The sequence below is a fragment of the Anoplopoma fimbria genome, chromosome 18 (assembly GCF_027596085.1).
Source record: "Anoplopoma fimbria isolate UVic2021 breed Golden Eagle Sablefish chromosome 18, Afim_UVic_2022, whole genome shotgun sequence".
In the NCBI taxonomy this organism is placed as follows: domain Eukaryota; kingdom Metazoa; phylum Chordata; class Actinopteri; order Perciformes; family Anoplopomatidae; genus Anoplopoma; species Anoplopoma fimbria.
This window is the reverse complement of record NC_072466.1, coordinates 2,630,953-2,653,242: the sequence shown is the minus strand read 5'-3', so window position 1 is coordinate 2,653,242 and position 22,290 is coordinate 2,630,953. Positions and strand designations below refer to the sequence as shown.

Here is a 22,290-nt window from a genome sequence, read left to right as displayed (position 1 = left end):
TATTTTTATTAAATGCATGTCTTTTATCATATTGTGACACATGATTTATATAATAATGTCACCATGCATTTTTTTTTTGTTTTAGGCCTAAATACATAAACATTAAATATATATTTTATCTCAGTTTGAGCTCATGATCGTCGTTTGTTGTCACACATGCTTATATGTGAATGTAAAACAATAAAGGGGCAGATAATGCAATATTTCATTCATAAATATCACCATGAAACGTCCCCAGTTATAATAAGGCAATTATTTCCTGTTAGAATATGCAAATGAGGCATCCCCTAGTGGTGAGTTTAAGAGAAACCTACAGCTGCAAATAGACAAAGCAGTGAAATAAACACCTTAATGTGATGCCACTTTCCACTAGTCTGAACAAAGAATAAACCAAAACCTGTGCAATGAACATTACAATAAATGACACATGTTAACCCCTGTGTTCTGGACTTGTAACCTGCTGCTTGGTCCTGTTACTCTGAATCAGTCAGACCATGTGCTCAGCCTGTTATCCTCTAATCCTGATCATCCTTTGACCGAGTGGGACTCCACTGCAGGTACAGGTCTAATCCCACAGGAAACTCACACTTATTGTACACAAATGTGCATTGTTTCAACAGATCCAACATTAAAGAAAGGCAGAATATCAGGCTGGGAATTAGTATTTTAACTGGTTTGTGTTATTGATGTCACAGTGACCTGGAGTACACTTCTACATCACAGCAGAGGAGAAGTTAAACCATTGGACTTCAGCAAAAACAAGAGTTTAAGTTGGTGTTCAGTTGGTCTGCAAAGTTTCACTACCTTTATTTATGGTGCTCAGTAGCTGCTGACTGTTACTTTCTTTTTTAATTGAACTCATTAATCTCAACAGGGAGATTTTTAGAGTCAAATGCGGTGCAGAGATGGTGTATTTATTCTTTCTTTCTAACGTTTTTGACTATATTTCTTTGTATATTATGCAGGGGACTGTTTGCTGAGGCCAACTCCAGCACTCAGTCCTATTCTACTGATATATATATATATATATATATATATATATATAGGATCTGATATATATTATACTGATATATATATATATATATATCAGTATAATAGGACTGCAGATTATTTTATTAATTTTTTTTTAATCATTATTCTTTTTTTAAATTATTATATATATTTTTTAATTATTATATATATATATTTTTTAATTATTATATATATATCAGTAGAATATACTACTATATATATATATATATATCAGTAGAATAGGGATAAAGGGGTATAATTAATAACTTTATTATTTTAATTACCAATATGTGAATCTTTTATAAAAGAAAAATGTTTCCTAGACCTTACATATATATATATATATTTATATATATATTATATATATATATATATATATATATATATATATATATATATATATATATATCTTGCAGTCTAAATCCCTTTGTTGTAAGTAGGTCTTTCTCAGGAGGATCAAATAACCTCTGTGAATGAGGAGCTCTCACTCTGTCTCTTTTTCAAAGCACCATGAGGAGGCAGAAAAAAGAGCACATTGCTCTTAGTGCACAGTGAGATGAATCCTGTCATTTAAGAAATGGGGTTATTATGGGGTTGTGTCTGTATTATGCAAACAAACAGAACAGGTTTGAGAGCAAATATATTGACAATGCAATTCAATGCAATGGATAGCTTTTTATTCATATTAAGTGTATTGTACAGAAATTGATTTCTCTTAAAGAAATGATTGAGTTTTTAAACCTAGTCTGTTTTTTTTAAAGCTAGTGTGTTTGATAAAACAATCAAGACACAAAAAAATATATCAATGTTTTTCAAAAATGTAAGTTTATGAGACAGAACCTCCTCATGTGTTTTAAACTCTCAGCAGAGTAGCTCATCCTTACACACATAACATATCTATGGATGCTCTTCTTCATCAGGTTCCTCTTTGTTATGGAAAGGAGCCTCACAGACTGACTACACTTTGGATAATTTATAGCAAGAAGGAATAAATAAATAAATAAAAAAATAAAAAATCCTCCCAGGATGTCTGGAGCTGAGCAGCGGGCTCTCCTGGAGCTCAACCTGCGGAGGGAGACGTGGTGTCAGGTGGAGGTGAACCCCCAGCAGTCCTGGGAGCTGACCCAGAGGAGACACTACCAGAGCCACCTGCAGACCAGCCCGGTCCTCCTCACCGCCATGACCGCCGGACAGCAGCCAAGGTCGGCCCGCAGAGAGCTGCAGCCCCCCTCCCAGCTCCTGGAGAGAAGACACTTCAGAGAGAGCAGTAAGAAGCCTGGAGGTGTCACTGACATCATGGGAAGGTCTTCAGTGCAAACATGTTATATTCCATAATTAACATCTCTAAGAAGTTGTGAGGGCCTGGAGGGAGTTAATATCTTGATTAATGGAGTTTTACATTGTGATAGTAGCATCAGTTCATGACAGAACTTTAACTGTTTAATGTATTTATGTAATTGCTAAGACTGTTATTTGGAAGAACAGACATTGGAGTTAGTGTTTATTTATTTATTTATGGGTTAGGACCCTCACCATCTGGCTATCTTGGTGTTACACATTTATTATCTTGAGTGTAATTTGGGAATTTAGTGCAAAAACATTTATTGATAATAATTTAAAGATCCAATATTTCCAAATTTCCTAAAGTATGGTACTCTTTGGAAATCAACCAGTAGTAATGCACATCATTTATAATTAATTTGTTTATATAAACTGTACGGATCTTGTATTAATATTATAATAACAACATTATTTGTCTCTTATGCCTTTGTTCTTCTTCTCCAGGTCAATCACACCTGGTGTAGGCGTCAACAAACACACACACGGGGCCTGAAGAAACTTCAATGTTCAATGTCCAGAATGCATCATAATACAGGATCTATTCATAAGAGTTACAGGAGTTTTCATCTTTGCCTTGTTTGTATTTGTTTCCACCTGTCTTTTAAAAAAAGAATCAACTAGTATGTATCTTCCTGTGTAACATGACTAATGTAATGAACTTTGGTCCAGAGTGAAAAATCTCATCCAGTATTAGAACGGCAGCCGTCCATGGTCATTGAATTATTAATGACTTTTCTGTATTTTGAGCCACCAGCAGGTCTAAAGTTCCACTCATGCCTCACTTTGTTTCATTAAAATGCCTCAAAAACACAAATGTCTCGATCCCTGTGAGCCCTTGCTGTACACTGAGCTAAATGCAAATGATTTCATGCTAACACGCTATCATCAGCAACATTTTAGGTTATGTGCTTAAAATGCATTTTTTAGTTAAAGTTAACAGGAGGAAGTCTCATTTTGTGTTGACTTTGGCGGTCCCTGTGGCCTAAAGTGGTAGTGTTTCTGAGCACCAGAGTCCCTTTAGAAAACCTCTCACTTTACTGCAGCAGGGTCTGACAGTCTGCCCCCCTCAGTCCTGGTTCTGGATCTATTGTTGCCTCCCTTTTCTCCAGCGGGTCCAGAAATACGGCCTGGGTCTCCAGCAGCGTGGTGGAGGAGGAGGAGGAGGAGGAGGAAGAGGAGGCGCTGCTGCTGCCGGGAGCAGAGCTTTCCTCTTCCCGCCGGAGCCCTCTGATTCATCACCAGTTCAAAGTTCCTCGTGGTAACTTTAAGTTGCCTCTGGCGCCACCCTCAGGCCGTTTCAGAAACGTTAGTACGGCATGTTAGCTTTAACTTTTGGGAAAAGTCTGTGTGCGTTTTCTGCGGTGATGAGCTGAACGGTTTCCGGCGACACACCTTTGACGTCAGCGATGTACCGGCAGGACAGAACGATGTTACGGGGCTCGTTTCTCTCCTGGGAGACAGAAAGAGATTAAAAAACATCTGGAGAAGAGACACAGCTGTGTTGAAGTGTCTGAACGTGATGAGATTTAAACATTTGAAACTCACATGCTTGTCGAGCCCCAGTGCAGGAGAGTCCGTCTCCAGACAGATGTGTTCCAGCGGGATCTGCTTGATCAGTTTGTCCCTCTGGATGGTGATATACAAATCTGTTGTCTTCATTATGATGGACGGAGTCATTAGGCCTTAATATCCTCCAGTTATAGGAATATCCCTTTTTTTTACGACTATTGTCACTCTTCATTTAAAACTTATTCTAACATAAAACATTAAATGTTTATAAATAACTGTAATACTGTGGTGACAACACAATACATTGTTATTACGACATATTTAAGGTACAATATGCTGCAACTACTCGTAATATTGCTGCTACTATTATGGGGAGAACCACCTTCTAATACTACGCACTACTAAGTACAACAACCTCTTCTGCTAGTAAGCAGTACTAGTATGAGTAAGACTTTCACAATAAGAGCTCTTCTAGTTCAACTTTCCATCCACTAATAAAAACTAGCACTATAACTAAGATTATAACTCCACATGTTGTCTCCTACTCTAGTATTGCTAAATAACCTGTATTCTTTAAATGAAGTGGTTTCTTTTTACCCATAGTGCATCACATGTCAGAGAGAACATACCGTACCTTGTCTGTACATTTTTATACGACTGCAGATGGACCAAAGTTCAGCTTAGGTTTTATGGATTTTGTTTCCGATAAGACCAAAGAACATTTTGATGATGTTTGCACTTATTTCTGGGTTCCCAGTCTCTTCTAGAGATCATTTTTAAAGTCAGGACTTTTCCATTTATGATCGAGGTGGTGTGACAGACAGGGATCAGACAACATATTCTGATTTAAAAGATGTGAAGTCTACGGCTTTAACTTATTTATGAAACAATCTCTGACAGTTTGTTAAATGTTTTTCTTTCCTTACGGCTTGTAAAATAAATCTGTTTTCTTTTAAAAACGTATCAAACCCAGCAGACGTGTGAGCTCAGGCCTACCTGTTGGTTCCTGCAGACGGCGGGTGGGAAGGAGAAAAGGTAACCGGCCTTCACGCCTTCCAGAGCGACCGACGGCTTCCCCGCAAAGTTATGAAGCAGAGCTCGACTGATACCTGACGGAAAAGCAGACGATCGTTACCTCCAAATGTCTTATGTATTATGTATAAAATAAGGGAAATGAATCAGGAAACACACCTTGTTCTCTCATGGTCTCTATGGCGACCTTAGCAGCTGATCGGGAGTGGACGTTCCTGTGCAGAAAACGGGAAGAAGAGTCATTCATTTATTTCACAATAAGAGAGAAAAGTAGAAAACTGGTGGATTTTATCAACGTGTAATTTGTGATTTTTTTGGAAGTATGAGTTTTAATTTATTGCGTTATTATAATATTCACTCACGCATACCTGTTCAACAATGAGTGCTTGTATAATCAGCATGAAAACAAGTTTGCCGAGTTGTGGAATCACGTGTTTCTATGCAAATTTAAATTCAAATGAAGTCAAATCAACCTCTTTGGCTCAGCAGCAGCACAGCCAACGAACTAGAGAAGAAAAGAGTTTGTTATTCTGCTCTACTGTGCTGCTCACACGGGGAGGTCCAGCTCTTTGGCGACGTGAAGCTGTTTAATGAAGACACACATCTGGTCGTCTCTGTCCTGCTGAGATGGAGAACACCACGGCGTGAAGTCTAAACCGATCTGGAGACAAAAGCAGACGATGATGTCACTCATCGTGTCCCAGAAGCCATTTGGAAACTTTGAGAGCCGCATAAGAGCTGTGGAATTATTCTTGTTATATTACAATGACAAGGTTCTCAAATGTTTACTTGTTAGATGGATGAGGAAAAAGATGTAGTAGAGTAAAAAGTACAATATTTATGTGTCGCAGTGTAGTTCATGTGTCGTGGAGGAGGTATAGAAGGTGGCAGAAAATCTAAATATTTGGACTAAAGTAAAGTACTTGAGCAAAATAAACTTAGTTTCATTCCACCGCTGCTTCTCACAGCAGTCAAAGGGGGGCGGGTCTCGCTGAGCCTCAAACCCGATCCGCTAAAATAACATTTATGGAGACAGGAGTCCGTGTGGGACTGTTGATCTGAGCCCTGTGGTGCCTGAAATCTGCTCCCACAAACACACACATTCCTCCACAGGCAGCTGCAGAGTCAAGGGTGTGTGTGTGTGTGTGTGTGTGTAAGTGCATGAGGTGGATTGTGGCTGACCTTTCCTCACAGGGAAGATTAGGAGTTTTAACTGCTTTAATCTGCTTTACTTCACCATTAAAGTCAGGATCCGTCAACGAGCGTGTGTTGATGAACATGTGAGACGTTTTAGCAGTGTGTGTAAAATGGTGGTGTGTGTGTGTGTGTGTGTGTGTGTGTGTGTGTGTGTGTGTGTGTGTGTGTGTGTGTGTGTGTGTGTGTGTGTGTGTGTGTGTGTGTGTGTGTGTGTGTGTGCGGCTTCATATCTTTGTGGGGTCCACATGTTTTCGACCTTGACAGTCAGGACACTTTGTACTCATTCTTCTGAAGGGCTGTTTGAGGGTTAAGACTTCAGTTTGGGTTCAAGATTAGAAGAAGAGTTTGATTAAAGTGGCAGTAAGGAGCTGAGGAATGTTTTTTTCAGCTCTGGTGCAACAGGTATAGAAGTACAAACTAGCGTGTGTGTGTGTGTGTGTGTGTGTGTGTGTGTGTGTGTGTGTGTGTGTGTGTGTGTGTGTGTGTGTGGGCTTCACAACTAATCCAATAGACAATAACAGTGATTATCATTAAGCCCATAGATGTGCAGCCCTCGTGTGTGTGTGTGTGTGTGTGTGTGTGTGTGTGTGTGTGTGTGTGTGTGTGTGTGTGTGTGTGTGTGTGTGTGTGTGTGTGTGTGTGTGTGTGTGTGTGTGTGTGTGGGATCTACCTCTCCAATAGCGACGAGGCGTTCTCTGTGTTTGTAGAACTGAGGCAGGGCAGCATCCAGATCCTGAGGAAAAATAGGAAGTTTCCTTTAAACCCGATTCAAGATATTTTGTTAATTGATTTAATCCAGAAGCAGCATTAACACACGACAGGCTGTCATGTTTGGAAAGTGCATCACAGAAGTTAGGAGAGTAGATAAAGAAAGAGAGAATAGTTATTTTCAGGAATGAAAAGCAAAAAAACATAATGAAAGGACAATTTGCCTCTTAACTCCCTTTAACTCTTGTTTTGTTTTACTTCCTGGAACTGTAATCAGATACTCGTTTGGGTTTTCTGCACATTTTCTTGCAGCAGGAACTGAAACGTTATCAGGAAGCATTTAGACATAACAATCTGATTGAAAATCAGTTTCCCTCCTCAAGATGTCTGGTATTTTTCAGAGGCCTATCTCTACTGCATGCTTCTTAAGGGCTGTGCTGCTTATGCTTGGTATCAGGATATCATAAAATATGAAGTTTTTAAATTTCAGACACTCTTGCTTTCGCTTCCTCATCGCTTATAAACACGGAGCAACCTCCGGTTCTTCCGAGTGAGAGGGTGATTATTGTTTTATCAGTCTCTATATTGTCTTTTAGGAAATTGTTGCATATTTTCCTTTAAAATGATCAGACATTGTTTGACTTGTGCATGTTTTATTTACAGATTTAAAGTTATGAAAGACGAAAGCAAAAGTGTTTTTAAGTTGTGAAAGTCTTAATGAAACTTTGACTTTATGTGGAGCAACTCCCTATTTCTACATCCAGAAAGGCCAAAGTTTATGTCGTTATATTTTGTACTTTCCATAATGTCCTAAAAGGAAAAATAAATACATCCTCATCTCCTCCAGAGGCCTCTGTCTCACCTCCTGTGTTCCTCAGACGGGTGAGCTGCAGACTGTTTTGTTACCTGAGGCTTCACGCTGCGCCGCTCGGGGCCCTCGCCGCCCTGCAGAGGATGGAGGCCGAAACATGGAGCCACCAGATCCGGATAACTGTGAGAGGAAGATTCAACTGTAACCGCCTGAATAACAAACACAATGTGGTCCAGCTGGGAGCAGCTGTACGGGACAACGGGAACATCGCTCTTCTTTACATTTAGTTTACTTTTGACTACATTGATCTGACAAGTGCAGTTACCCTGAAAAGTACCAGTGAAAGTGCTAAACACATTAGCTTATGAATCAAATGTAAAATTAAATGACCAAGCAGAATATGAGGTTGTTAGACCACAGAGAACAATTATTGTATGCATTACATCTGAATATCTTTTTATTGTTTATTTACCTTGAACACATTTGTTGTCTTCATTTCCTTTCTATATGTTTTGCACTATGATGTCATGTTTAATGAGCTCCTACATATCTGTAGTTTGCATCTCTACTCCCTTATTTGTTTTCATAATAGTTTTATAACTTCACCTCTGGATTATCAAAGTGTTATAAAATGAACTAAATTGCTGCCAGTCTTTTATCTTGGTATTTTTATGCAGTCATTCCTTTCTCTATAAAGCACACTTTATTATACAGGTTTATTAGAATTTATGACATAACACTGAAGGCATACACACCGTTCCTGCAGCTGGAGAACTCTGTCAAACTCTCCGACTTCTTCTGTAACGGCGACCAGAGTCTTAACCCCGGCCTACACACACACACACACACACACACACACACACACACACACACACACACACACACACACACACACACACACTTGAATGTCTTTTGTCACATTTTCCTTCAGAGGTCAATAACTCAGCATGGCTTCAAATTCATCATGTTACTATCATGTGTGTGTGTGTGTGTGTGTGTGTGTGTGTGTGTGTGTGTGTGTGTGTGTGTGTGTGTGTGTGTGTGTGTGTGTGTGTGTGTGTGTGTGCATGGTGAATTTCCATTGTTTTGACCATACAAACTAAACTGACCTCTCTGCTCCTCTGGATCACATCCTCCAGATCCTAGAAAGACAAAAAGAAGTTTACACATTGGTCAGACACAAATATTATATTAACAAAAATCTAACTATTTAAGAAAGACTGTAGCTTCTAACTGTAACAGACTGTGTGAACAGTGAGCGGAGGCGAACATGTTATTGTGTACAGCACCAGTCAAAAGTTTCAACTGCTTTGAAGAATCTAAAATATAAAACATATTCTGGTTTGTTGAGCATTTATTTGTTTACCACATAATTCCATATGTGTTCCTTCATAGTTTGGATGTCTTGAATATTAATCTACAATGTAGAAAAAAAATCAATAAAGAAATAAAGAAAAACCATTGAATGAGAAGGTGTGTATATATAAAGAGCCTTTAGAATATAAAAATCCTATATATATATATATATATTTTTATATATATATATATATATATATATATGACACACCTTCTCATTCAATGGTTTTTATATTCTTTATTTTTCTCATTCAATGTTTTTTCTTTATTTTTTTCTACATTGTAGATTAATATTGAAGACATCCAAACTATGAAGGAACACATATGGAATTATGTGGTAAACAAACAAATGCTCAACAAACCAGAATATGTTTTATATTTTAGATTCTTCACAGTAGTTGAATGAGAAGGTGTGAACAACCTTTTGACTGGTTCTGTACAAACAGCTTTTATGATATGTGTAATGTCCACACATGCTGTAGTTACTTATCAGCAGCCTACAGCGGATGTAATAAAGGCTGTTTGTTTAGGTTATTTAAATAACTTAGAGCTTACCTCTTCAAACTCACAGGCTGATATGTGACAGTGACAGTCCACAAAGCCATCCTCCATTGATACAATATAAATAAAAAGAGCTAGAAGCGCAAACTATGCAGAAAAACTGCGACATTTCTCCATTTTTGCTTTCGAAACATACCAGGCGGAACGTTTCTGCGCCTCTAGCTTTGTTGCTCGGGGGACCACATAGAGAGACGGACCAGGAGGTCACACATGTGTTTCCGGTTTGCGTCAAAAAAAAAAAAAAACAAGTTGGCGGTAAAGATGGAGCCTTTGGAGACTGAACTCTTACCCAGCGATGGAACAAATGAGGAGTTCAGAGTTCAGGTGACGTCCAGGAGACAAGTAACGGAGCAGATCAGTAAATATAAAGACGTTCTGAAGACGGTGCTTGACGGACAGCCGGAAGTCCCAGAAGAGACGAAGCGCGTTTTACTGCAGGAGCTGCTGGCGGTGCGTCCTCCTGTGTGTTTACATCCTCATGTTACCACCTGAGCATTCATGTAATCCACTGACCATCACACTGAGCCTGTCAGGCATCAGCACACCGATGAGTGGAGGGTTCTGTGGCTCTTTGGTGCATTCAACACCAGACTCCATTAAAAAAACCTTTAATTTAATGTTTGATTTGCTGTAAACAATCATAGAAACATGCAAAAACACAATAAATGACCCATTTGTGTTTGGTCAGTTGCATTGATGAATTCGGCTTAAAGATGTGAGAGAACAGCTCTTTATTTCATTAAATAAATGAACTTTATATGAGACAGTAAACAGTTGAAATGTTGCTCACTAAAAAGGGTTTAGAAGTTTTGTGGGGGGATTTCTTCTCAATGCATTCATTCAAATCATTATTTCAGGTAAAAATACTTGTTAAGAAGGTTAAAGTGTTCTGAAAGTGAAAACTAGACATTTTAAATTGGATTAACTTGAAATCAATCAAACATATAAATGTACTTAAAGTAAATGACAAAAGAATAGTTGATAGCACTAATTCCTGTATGATAATCAGTGTACTGATAAAGAATATTTGGGGAGGAGATAAAACATACCTTTTAAGCAAATCTATTAAATATTCCCAATTTTCAGCCTCTCAAAACGAGCTGTTTGCCTCGGTAGTAACCTGAACATCTGAGGATTTCAGGCTCTTGGTTCGTCAAAACAAGACATTTGATGGCATCACTTTGAGCTTTAGAACTATTTTCCATCATTGTATGATTATGAATTTAAGAAAGAATAATCAGCAGATTCATCAATAATAAAAAATGATGCCTAGATACAGTTCATAATGTGTTATGGACACTTTGCTTTATTGTTTGTTGAGTAAGTATAAAGTATAAGTATTTGTTCCGCTGCAGAACTTTGAGGCAGCTGTTCAGGACAACGTGTTGGTGAACGGACAGCCTTGGGAGGAGGCACCTGATGCTGAAGGTGATTCACACTGTAAACTCTAAAAATCAGGTTTACATAACATCCTTAATCAGTTAATAATGTTGATGTTGTTTAAAATGAATTCCTATTTAATAATTCCTGTTTCTCCTCTCCCTCCACCACCCAGCGGAGGATGAGGCCCTGGATCTGGAGAGCCTGCTGGACGACACCATAGTCGAGACCACCAGGCGGCGCCGCACGTACCCGAAAAAGATCCTGCCTCACGTGGTCCACTCGCTCAAAGCTGAGCGTAAACTCATGGTGGGTTCCACAGAAGCTTTAACTTCATTCAGGGCGGATAAATGTGCAGAAAGTTTCATAAAATAAACACAGCTGAGTGGGAGGGAAATCTGCACAGTCCCAGCTCCAAAAAACAGATGTGCATCATTTGATTTAGTATCGATTACATAACGATCGGTGATAAAACCTTTTAAATGTATTTTAACAAGACGGGTTTAACTTAATTATCCCTGAAAAGTTATCCATATGGTCCAAGGTTTAAATACACAAAGAAACAACAACTATTGAAACAGGAAATGCAATCGCTGTTCACCATCCAGAGCAGATGTTTCCACTCATCTGTCGTCTGCCGTTTGTTTTTCAGGGGCTGTACGAGCTCGCAGTCAAACCTCAAGAGGTGCTCAAAGATCCGGGTCAAGGTTGTTCCCTTTTAATCACTTAATACACACACATTTCTAATTTGAGTGTTAGTGTTCTTTAAGGTTCTGAGGACAAAGATATTTGAGGAGTAATGAGAGATCAACAGAAAGATGTGCAGCAATGTCTTTGTTTTGTTGACGCGTCCACAAAGCAAGCAAAGTGATTAAATATTCATATTTAGTGTTGCTGTTTGTACTTTTTTTCCTCTGGTTTAAAGCATTTTAAATTCTGTGCACCCTCTCCTATTGCATCAGATACATTTTCTTCCTGTCTGATAGTCAGGAAGAGCTACTTCTCTTATAGCTGGACATTTGAAAACACCTATATGAACTGAAACACCTGAATGCATCACTTTCAGTAGACTTTGATATATGAAACACAACTGCAGTTTTTTTTTTAAATTGAGTTTTATCCCATGTATGGTTATGCATAAGAGTCAAACACGATTCATTGTTTTGAGGTTATTAGCCTGATTATTTAATGTGATTCTGCATATGTTTTGATGTAAAACAAACCAGCCACAGTTAACGTTGCTGTTCTCGTGTTCGTTTTCACCAGAGAGCATCATGAACGACTTGTCAGCAGCAGCTCCTGTGATGGTGAAACAGGCCATCCAGGTCATAAAGGTAGCGCACACACCTGAACACACCATCATTTAATACATGAACGGATGCATAGAAGCTTTATTGATGCATTTATTTATTTACTTCTCTTCTAGTCAATCAACACTCTGCAGAAACAAGCCGAAGGCCTCTGTGAGATCCTCAACATGAAGCCGAGTCACGCCACTCTGGAGATCCACAGAGAAGTCTTCGGTTTGGACGGCCAATCGGACGCGCCGCCGCCTCCCGAGGGCGGAGCCGCGAGGAGCAGGCAGCCAATCAAGAGAGCCGTAGAGGAGGCGGCTGCTGCAGACTGTTATGTGCCTCTCAGTAAGAAACCAGTGGGAGAGAGTGAACCAGAGTGACACTTCCTGCTTCCACCACCACACGCCAGAGGAGACGGACTAATATGATTTCTTTTTTAAACAATAGAAAGCAGCGGTTAAAATGACTCTTCTTGAGGTTTAGTCATTTTAAACGTGGAGTCTCACATATTTTTTATAGTGAAACATTACTATGATTTCCCGTAAACAAAGAGGACTGTTAATGGGCTGAGTATTGAAAGAGCATAACAAATGTCTTACATTTTAAGTAAAAGTTTTTTTCTACCACTGAAACAAAGTTAAGTAATATTCTTTAGGACTAAACTGAATCAGATGAAATCCTAAAACTCCTCTTGTTACTCTGTTTATATTGGATCAGTCCCTTTTACACATTTACATCTATCCTGTTTTTGTGTGCTTTTTTACACCTATACATCTTTCTTTAAATGTATCAGGGTTTATGAAATAATAACTATTTATATGGGACTAATACACATATGGTGTGAATCTGCTGTAGTGCAGTGATATCTTAACCTTTAGTCTGAGGCCTCCCAAAGACCAAAATGGTGCGCTGGGATTTGTCTGCTCAAAATTCGATTTGCATGCATAACAAAAATCATAACAACACACTTAACTGGATACTTTTTTCAAAAGTCTGTATATAAATTGTTTGTCAAAAATAAAAGTCCACATTCTGTTTAAAGCTGGTATTTGTGCACAGCGTCGGATGGCTGCGAAGGATTGTTTCCAACGTGTGTCCAAAAGTAAAATCCATCAGGACGCTGCCTCTTTATTCATAACTCATTTAATACGCTGAATCACTTTATTCAAATTGAGGACTTCGTTCAAGGATTTGTTCTTATCTTAAGGGGCTTAACCTTTCTTTGCTAAAGAGTAGGCGTGGCTTCAAGAAAGAAAAAAGGTCGGCAACCTCTGCACAGGTGTGTATCTACAGGATGGTAGATCTGGTAGATATGAGGCATGAAAGGAAACCATGTGACTTATCTGAACTGCCTCCGCTGCTGCTGCTTCTTCTAAAGCGCCAGAGGAAACGAAAAGTGTAAAAGAAAGCTGAAGTGAAACCGCAGCCCAGCTTGTTTTAACTTCTCTAGACCCCAATGTCCAGTCCACAAACAGCTTTTTAGTTTTCTGACGGAGCCGCTGTGCAGGACATCCTCTCGTTTTTTTTAATTTTATTTAATGTAACTTTAAAAAAAAAAAAAAAAAAAAAAAAAAAAGCTGTGATGTCAGACGGTGACTCTTCCTGCAGATCTCCTCAGAACGACAGGAAAGCCTTCCTCTGTGGAGGGTGTGAGGTGAGCTCACACTGATGCTGTGTTGTTGTGTCTGTGGCGTCTTAACGTTATAGGGACCTGCTCTCTTTTTCTGCTGCAGCCTGCTGCTAATCTTAAAGGGGGGGGTCATAGGTCAAGGTTGTGCTGGCAAACATTTAAAGCAACATCGTCTGGCTACAGGGTGATCTCTTGGCACAATAGGAAGCAGAATCAAGTTTGTGAGAAAGAGGAGGATGTTTAGAAATGATTCTCTATGAGGCCTCAGATTTAAATAATGGCTGTTAAATGAAAAGGAAATTACAAATGAAGCAATCTTCAAAAATATATTGTTGGAATAAAGAACTGCACACGTGACCTGCCAATGGAATGAATAAGACTAGGAATTGAACTTTTCTTATTATTAATCACATATATATATTTATATATATATATATATTTATATATATATATATTGTGTGTGTGTGCCTTCAGGGTTCAGAGGATGGAGACAGGAAGTTGAAGAGGAGAGAGAAGAACAGAGTTGCAGCCCAGAAGAGCAGGAAGAGACAAACACAGAGAGCTGACCATCTGCATGAGGTGTGTGTGTGTGTGTGTGTGTGTGTGTGTGTGTGTGTGTGTGTGTGTGTGTGTGTGTGCGTGTGTGTGTGTGTGTGTGTGTGTGTAGACCTTGACAGTAAGGACTTTGTGTGTCCCTCACTGCTTCAAATGGTTGCTTATAGTTATATCTTGATTTATAAGACCTACGTTTAGGGGTAACTAAATCTATAAAGAAGTTTGAAGTCATTATACAACAGTTGTTACTGTACTCATTACTGGTAATGTAACTTGGTGGGTTGCAAGATGAATTAACAGCAAGAAAATGCGAAACACCTGCCTGAGAATGTTATGTGTCTGGGGCTTTTATTGTGAAAGGAGTGGATATAGCCTGTGGAAAGAAGTAATAAAGTTTGCCTCCTTGGTTCAGACTACGGAGCCTCCATGTTAATTATAGGCACAACTTGATTGGGCTGATGCTTTTATGTGTTCTAAATCAATCATGTCCCTTTTTCGCTGCGTAATATCAACTTTTTGTGTGAGAGTATGCACGCCGAAAACATCAGTATGAAAACATACCTGCAAATGAATCGCAACGAAAAGATGCTTACGGTGCGTAAAGGCCTAAAGCTAGAGTTAAAAAAGGATCCAACATTAAAACTCAGCCCAGTTTGATAACTCTTCTCTAATAAAAGTAGCATCATTAAAACAAACAACATGGCTATCGTTAGAACTCAACAAACACAACAAAACCAAATACACATTACCTACCCTGGCTTTAATGTAGGGAACGCATGAAGTCAAGTATCACCAGTGTTTCTGCACTAAATGTAACATAATGAAAACCCAACTTCATCATTTCTCCCTCTTCCTCTCTCCTCTCCTTCCTCCCTTCTCTCCTCTCCCCCAGGCCTGTGAGCTGCTGGAGCAGAGGAACAGGAAGCTGAGGAGAGAGGTATAATAATTAACGACTGCACATTTTATTTTATACATGAACACAAAAAGAAGATCACATCTACACTATAGTGACAGTAATGAAATGTGTGTGGGTTCGTCTTCAGGTGGATTCTCTGTCTGAGGAGCAGCGTCTTCTCTCAGAGACTCTCATGGCCCACGAGCGCTTCTGTCCCATCATGCACTGCTCCTTTACCTCGTCCAGCCTGCAGCCTGACTGTATGGAGGCTCAGTCAGTCTGAGGCAACATGTAATCCATCTGAAGCTGCTCTTGGTGTAATGCACCAGTAAGACCAGTAGAGGGCGCTGCTCACTGTGAGATGACCCCATAATCTCATGTGTCCTCTAGTGGTTAAACGTTTTATGCAGCAGCTCGTGTCCATAATGTAAATATGTACAGTTCATTCACATTACTGATATTGATGTTTTCTTCTTTCAGCTCGCAGATAAAAAAAAAAGTAAAAGTTCATATTTTTAAATGTAATTTGAAACTTTATTTGTAGAATTACTTCGAGTGACTTTTATTCTATTCAGCTGTAACAAAGAACAACATTTTCACCGATCTCTCCATAAATATCAATAAAAAGTGTTTAATTTGACAAAATTAAACTGATAAAAAAATCACTTTATAGTCATTTTGAATATTATTATCATGTACTAGTTTATATAACTCAGATATTCTATGTATGACAACTGATGTATGAAAACTACAAAAAACCCTCTCGTGTGTCGTAAGCTTCCGGCAATATTTCCCAAACATCGTAGAGCCCCAGGAATGTTTCCTCATTTTTACCGAAGCTCTCGAGGTCACGTTGAGGTCACAGAGAGGATCCATGAACTCTGAATCTCTGTGTGTTTGCATCAGCAAATAACGCTGTGGTTTGGTTACGTTAGAGGACGCTCACTGAGAGGAACACTTCCATATAATAAGACCACAATCACATCAGACTTTGTCTCCCCCTGGTTTCTTCGTCATATTTTTCCTTCCTCTTCCATGCGGAGGTCAATTGAAACTTTGTCTCGACGTCGAAGATGTTGATGACGTCTGAACAGACTTCTGGAAAAACTGGAGTGATTTTTGAAAAGCCTGGTGCCTTTGTTTATTTATTCACCTTGGTGAATGCCAGATGGGTGGGGCTTCTCTAACCGGATACACACACCTTGGGTGAAAATGTCATAACAAAACTTTATAAAAATGACTATAAAGCACAGAAGAGTTGAGTCTGTCTACTTCTCTGTGACTAAAACATAATCCAACTGCCCTGGTTTGTCTAACTCCACCCGTCCGCTTCTACCAAGCATGTTAAAACAAAGTATAGGAATGAAGCCAACGGCAGAAAATGTAGTCCCTCAAATGGCTCCAAAAGCAAGTAGATCTCCCATTGACCTCCATGTTAAAAGGACGAACTTTAGAGGAGAAATAAACAAGTTTACAGCAGGTCTCTAGAGATAGTATCACTGTTCATGCCAGCTTTAGTCAAATATCTGATGTATCATGAGGCTGCTTGTACCGTTGATTCGGGAATCCATCCTAGTGGCCGATATGCACAAGTTTTTAACAGCATATCAGAAACTATTATGTCCATGAAACTTGCCTAAATCCTTGAATACTAGACAGACTCTTTTTCTACACACTGATCCGACAGAGCAGAGGAGAGAAGAAAGGAAGAGGCGTGTTCTTCATGGTGAATGACTGTTTTTCACTGGAGTTTTAACCCGTGTGAGAAATACGGGAGAATGACGAGTTTCGAGGTCCCTTGATTGACATTTAAGACCCCCTGAAAGCCTTTAAGGGGATCTGTAAAATCATAAGGCAATTATGTGTCACATGCAATTGTCAGTTTTAATTAGTCAAACTGCAAAACATTTATTCACAGATATGAATAGCGTGTGCAAAAAAACAAGTTTTTCCTGCCATAATCTACAGCCAGCCAGAGCTGCAACAGGTTACGCAAACCTGTCTTCACATCTGTTTTTTAAACAAAATGGACTTATTTGATCCAGTTTCTTTCATGAGAACCTGGATTAGAGGGACATTGTCTCTCAGCTGGCACCGCCAACTTTGAGCTTAGTTTCTTTTTGCACTTCAGAAGCCTCTGGCTGACATCACAGAGACTTCATCCACGTCTCATCCAGTCTGCGGTTTCAACAAACGCTGAGTTTTGTGGAAAACCGTATTTGGGTTTCACTCCTTCAAACACCCTCATAGACTTCCGCAGGAAACCGGCGCCGCGGTCACTGTGACAACTGAGCTCAGATCAGTTTCTAAATGAGTAACCAAAATTCACCACAGTCATGTCAACACAGGTCGCTTAGCAACCCAGGGAACACTGCAGATTCAGGAAGGAGCGGACTTGTCAGAGTGGTTCTGAGGAATACAGTAAGAAGGCCTGCACAGACAGCTTCCACTGTACACACTGTAAGCAAACGCAATTATACACACACTCACACTCACTCACACAATGAAAGGAACACTTCTAATTCATAGATACTCGCCTCCCACCCACCACCACACATGCCTGGACAGGGATACAGCATTTGTCCTTAGCACACACACACACACACACACCCATATTGACTGACTTCTAGTGAAATTCAAATTCATTTCTTGGACATTTCTGTGGTAGAAAATGAAATACTAACATCAGAGATGAGATAACATCTTTCAGTACTTTAAGTATTCGAGGCTTCGTTCAGACAGAGCTCTGAACGAGGTGCGGCCCCGTTGCCTCAGGAGCCGGAGCTGGAGCTCAGGTGGACCCAGGTGACGCACATATGCAGATCATGAGACAATGGAGCCCTGGGCTCAGACATGCAAAAGGCTTCACCTTTTAAGTCTACTTGTGGTCATTTTGAGGCCATTTGTGTTCTTTTTATGTCCATTTGTGGGCGCTTTGTGTCTCTTTGTTGTCATTTTGTGGTTGTTTCCCAGCTATGCAAAAGGCCTCACTTTCTAACTCTCTTTGTGGTCATTTTGAGGCCATTTTGTTTCTCTTTGATGTCATTTAATGTCCCTTTTTAGTCTTGTTATTTCCCTTTGTGGTCATTTGTCTCCTGGTCGTCATTAGTGTCTCTTTGTTGTTGTTTTTTTTCTTCTTTTTTTGTCTATTTTGTGGTCATTTTGTGTCCGTTTGTGGTCATTTTGTGTCTGTTTGTAGTCAGTTTGTAGTCAGTTTGTGTCTCTTTGTTGCAAAAACCTTCAAATTAACACATACAAGTGTCGTCAACAGTAGCTGAAAATTGCACTTGCACCAAAACCCAGATTGCTAAACTACTACTAGATCGCACATGTCACAACAAATTAGCCGTCGGTCTGCACAGGGCCCATGTGGACACCCCGTGATGAGCGGATTTACGCAATGCTGACCATCAAGGACGCTAAAGGTAAAACTTTGCTGAACAAAATTCATCCTATTGCAACACTGAAGCAATGAATTATCTCTGAGCAAATACAATCCTTTATCAATTCATACACCGCAACACACTTCCCATCCCCCTTACACACACACACACACACACACACACACACACACACACACACACACACACACACACACACACACACACACACACACACACACACGCACACACTTCAACTGAATTTCCAAGTGGATTCAGATTAACTTCACTGGAAGAGAACTCAAGGTTTTTATGAGGTTTGCGATGAGTGTCACAGATACAAATACTTTTAATGTAGTTAATTTTCCTGGCACTCCTTATTTCGTCCTGTCTCGAGTTGTACTGACCAGTTATCGAAGATTATCTTCATGGAAGTTAAAGCTGCCTCTTCTCAGGAACTCTACTACTGAATACGTTAATAGAAAACGTCTTTACTGAATGTTGTGATGCAAGATGTTGTCTTAAATGTTGCATTTATGTTGGGTTTGAGCAGCGGTGGAGGAAGTATTCAGATACTTTACTGATGTAAAAGTTCTTATACCACACTGTGAAAGTTAAAGTCCTGCATTGAAAATGTGTGGTTTAACACTCTTTAACACTCTTGTGCAGCCTAGTTTTCTACATCGTGAACAAAAAGTCTGTGTTGAGTGTTGAAATTAGAAGGAGAGCTAGTTAGCATTAGCAGCACAGTCCTGTTTGGCTTATTAACGGAGCTAACCGCTAACGTTAACGGAGGTTGCATTGAGTTACATTATGACGCGTTCAAGCTCCCTTCCGTGAAAATTAGTATTAGGCAAAAGTAAATTGTAAAGTTATCATGATGTGTTCACATGTCATCTTGTAAAATGTAATCTTGGTGAGAAACTGGAATAAATACAGTTTTAAAAGGAGATGTTTTAGCGACAAACTGTATATTTTGTTTTTAATGCATTGGTATCGGGAAGGAAATAATGGTATTAAAACATCTGAAATGTAGGCAGGTTTTGACTTTACATTCTTAAATTGAAACAGCTGGTTGGATTTATAAGAAAATTCAAGATAGATTTATTCAGAAGTTTTGAAAACCTATAAAAACGCCTTGCTTGTTGCTTATTTTACCTTTTCTTTTTTTTACCTTTCTGTAATATTTAAAGACTAATCCACTTCCTCAAATGTTTAGATCTCCATGTGATTATTTAATCTTATATTCCGTGTTGCTCCTTCACTATAAAAGTTTTCCCAGTGGTTTTCTGGAGGCTTTTAAGGTGAAGCAACATCGGTAGAATATCAAAAATAAAGCAGCAGGGTTCATTTGAGTTTCTCCAGCAAAGCAAACAAGATCTGTCAAGTCATGTTGCGTCATAGTGGTTTTGCATGTTAATTGATGAGCACATCAATTTTATTAGTTGGTTGGGAAACAAGTCTCTTTGACAGGTAATATGCTGTTCTGTTAACCACATGTGCATTTCTTACCTGCACAATAACTTGTCCTTGTTACCTCTATCAGACAAAAGAGACAGAAATGCAAATACAACCTCCAGACAACATCTTTCTCTTTAACTGAGATGATCGGTTTTCCCCATCGGAGTCCCTTTTCTATTTTAGGAGCTCTTTAGAATCTCATAGTAGGTTAACTTCCTTGTGCTGTTGTTGTTATTATTGCTCCTACTTTGTACTTTGTCCCTTGTTTTCACTTATCTTGTCTCCAATTGTTCTTCCCGCTTATATTTCTCCTGCCCTATTTTACTTCCTCGTGTCTTTAACGGCCTTTCTTTGGTTTGAAAAGTTCTAAAGAAATTGATGAATACTGGTGACATCACATGATAGTTGTTAAACTCGTACATTTATTTAATTCTAAGCATATGCATCATGCTTACAGTTTGCTAATGCTTCATTTATCTTGTGCTTTCTATTTAGTTCAGTGCAACTTCCTTAAACAGATTTATTTGTTCCTTGTACTCTGTTAATGTGTCCGTATGTGAGTAAGCAGTTCTCATGTGTCATACCCAGTGGACCCATAGGCTTTTTCCCTGTAAATGTTTTGTTCCTCACAATCAGTGTACTCTGTTATGTATATTTGTCTTTTAAGGGAATAGGACAAGCCGCCTTTTTGAAGAAATATGTATTGCAATTAAAACCGGATTGTTTAGGAACTGAACGGTATTAGTCTTATCAGATAATTCAACGTGTTTTCATCATAATTCATCATATTTTGCCGCTTGTGCAGAAGCCTCCAGCGTCAATATAATGCCGGCAGCCTTTTGCGTCGTGTCTCACAGCTGGAGTTTCGCATGTGGTTAGCATTGAGAAACGTTGCCGGTTAATGTTGATACATGTCGTTTATGTTGTGAAACATTTACGTTATATTTAGGCGTCGAAACTACGAAGTTAGGGTTAAAAAAAACAAGTGTGCATTAAATGTAACTTAAGCTAAGGATGAGGCGTAGCATCACTTCATACGTGACGCATCGTCTCCTCATCCAACAGTTTGCATGATATCTTACAAATTTTTTTTCTTTTTTGTGCGTTTTCCTACGAAAGTCCAGAAACATGTATTAATTTCCACTAGTTACATGTATACAGTCTTTTCAAAATAAATATCAGTTTTTAAAGGAAACAACTTCGTTAGATTTAAGCAACAAAACTACATCTGTGTGTTACATTAAGGAATAGATTGTGAAATACTTAGTTAGGTTTAAGAAAAAGGTCATCTTTTGGGTTAAAATGACTAAGGAAGTTGCGTTACTTAAGTACTGAAGTTACATGACGAATAAATAAACTTTGACTTCTCGTTTTACATGAAAACATTTTTTCTTTGACCGATTCACCTCAACTGCCACCTGTCCTGTGTGGGGTTTTGCAGTTTTGACACATCCTGCTTCACAATTTCTTGGATTACATACAAAGTGATTTTGAGCACATTCGTTTTCATAGGAATGCTGTATGAGAACAGCCTGCCTAACGTCACCAGTAAAGATCTCTCAATTTTAGCTTTCACAATAAAAGCATGAGTGTACTTCTTCCTGTTGCCCTAGGTCTAGTTATGACACAGATGGGTTTACATTGAAAGTCCAGGGTGTCACATACAGACAATAAAGGGTGCTTTGTGCGTCGGTATCAGACACAGAGCACCAGTGCTCTGTGATCTGGTTATCTGATAATAATACCAAATGTGCCTGTGTGTTGAGCTGTGACCTTTGACCCCACCACACAGGATGTCAAAGATTATGACACCGCTGTTGCATCAGTCACCCTGCCTCCACTTGTGACTGAGTTGCATCAGTTTTTCCCCTCAGTGGCAAAGCATCTTCCCCCCTCCCCTCCACTATGTACTTTGGCACCATATTGGCCAACAGCCGTTCAGGCCACGGCACAAAAAAAGATTTCAGGTTTCACTCTAGCGAAAAGAAGACAAACCCAGCAGGAAACATCCTGGTGCTTAATCAATGGGATCGAAAGTCAGTGACCACTTCCTGGAACTTAACCTGGTTAGAGAGCAACTATCAGCGACCTCAACTCGTGACCCCGAGCTGACCCGAGAATAAGCTGCCCTGTTCTGTGTCACTGAGCGGTGTTGAAACTTCCCACTT

General features: G+C 39.3%; 4 protein-coding genes across 6 annotated transcripts; 3 read left to right on the top strand and 1 right to left on the bottom strand.

Annotated features, from left to right (window-relative positions):
* Positions 1-1,688: 1,688 nt before the first annotated feature.
* LOC129107116 (spermatogenesis-associated protein 45-like) lies at positions 1,689-2,362 on the top strand. Its single transcript, XM_054618500.1, has one exon. The coding sequence runs from the start codon at positions 2,038-2,040 to the stop codon at positions 2,344-2,346; it is 309 nt and encodes a 102-aa protein (XP_054474475.1). The 5' UTR covers positions 1,689-2,037; the 3' UTR covers positions 2,347-2,362.
* Positions 2,363-3,646: 1,284 nt separating this feature from the next.
* On the bottom strand, positions 3,647-9,667 carry tatdn3 (TatD DNase domain containing 3). 3 transcript variants are annotated; one of them, XM_054618496.1, is made up of 10 exons: positions 9,521-9,667; positions 8,719-8,751; positions 8,365-8,438; positions 7,705-7,789; positions 6,761-6,823; positions 5,445-5,554; positions 5,053-5,108; positions 4,858-4,970; positions 3,898-4,005; positions 3,647-3,802 (listed from the first exon to the last, which is right to left on the bottom strand). In XM_054618496.1, exons 1-10 carry the CDS (start codon positions 9,575-9,577, stop codon positions 3,659-3,661), a joined length of 843 nt encoding a protein of 280 aa, XP_054474471.1. In that variant the 5' UTR covers positions 9,578-9,667; the 3' UTR covers positions 3,647-3,658. The 3 variants fall into 3 exon arrangements, with proteins under 3 accessions (XP_054474471.1, XP_054474474.1, XP_054474472.1); XM_054618499.1 differs by having other exon boundaries at positions 3,898-3,978; XM_054618497.1 differs by having other exon boundaries at positions 9,535-9,667.
* Positions 9,668-9,748: 81 nt separating this feature from the next.
* nsl1 (NSL1 component of MIS12 kinetochore complex) lies at positions 9,749-13,206 on the top strand. The gene is made up of 6 exons (XM_054618754.1): positions 9,749-9,976; positions 10,882-10,954; positions 11,082-11,215; positions 11,559-11,613; positions 12,173-12,240; positions 12,333-13,206. The coding sequence occupies exons 1-6, from the start codon at positions 9,788-9,790 to the stop codon at positions 12,579-12,581; spliced, it is 768 nt and encodes a 255-aa protein (XP_054474729.1). The 5' UTR covers positions 9,749-9,787; the 3' UTR covers positions 12,582-13,206.
* Positions 13,207-13,266: 60 nt separating this feature from the next.
* On the top strand, positions 13,267-15,873 carry batf3 (basic leucine zipper transcription factor, ATF-like 3). Its single transcript, XM_054619040.1, has 5 exons — positions 13,267-13,303; positions 13,779-13,855; positions 14,306-14,410; positions 15,279-15,323; positions 15,430-15,873. Exons 1-5 carry the CDS (start codon positions 13,267-13,269, stop codon positions 15,562-15,564), a joined length of 399 nt encoding a protein of 132 aa, XP_054475015.1. The 3' UTR covers positions 15,565-15,873.
* The last annotated feature ends 6,417 nt before the right edge of the window (positions 15,874-22,290 follow it).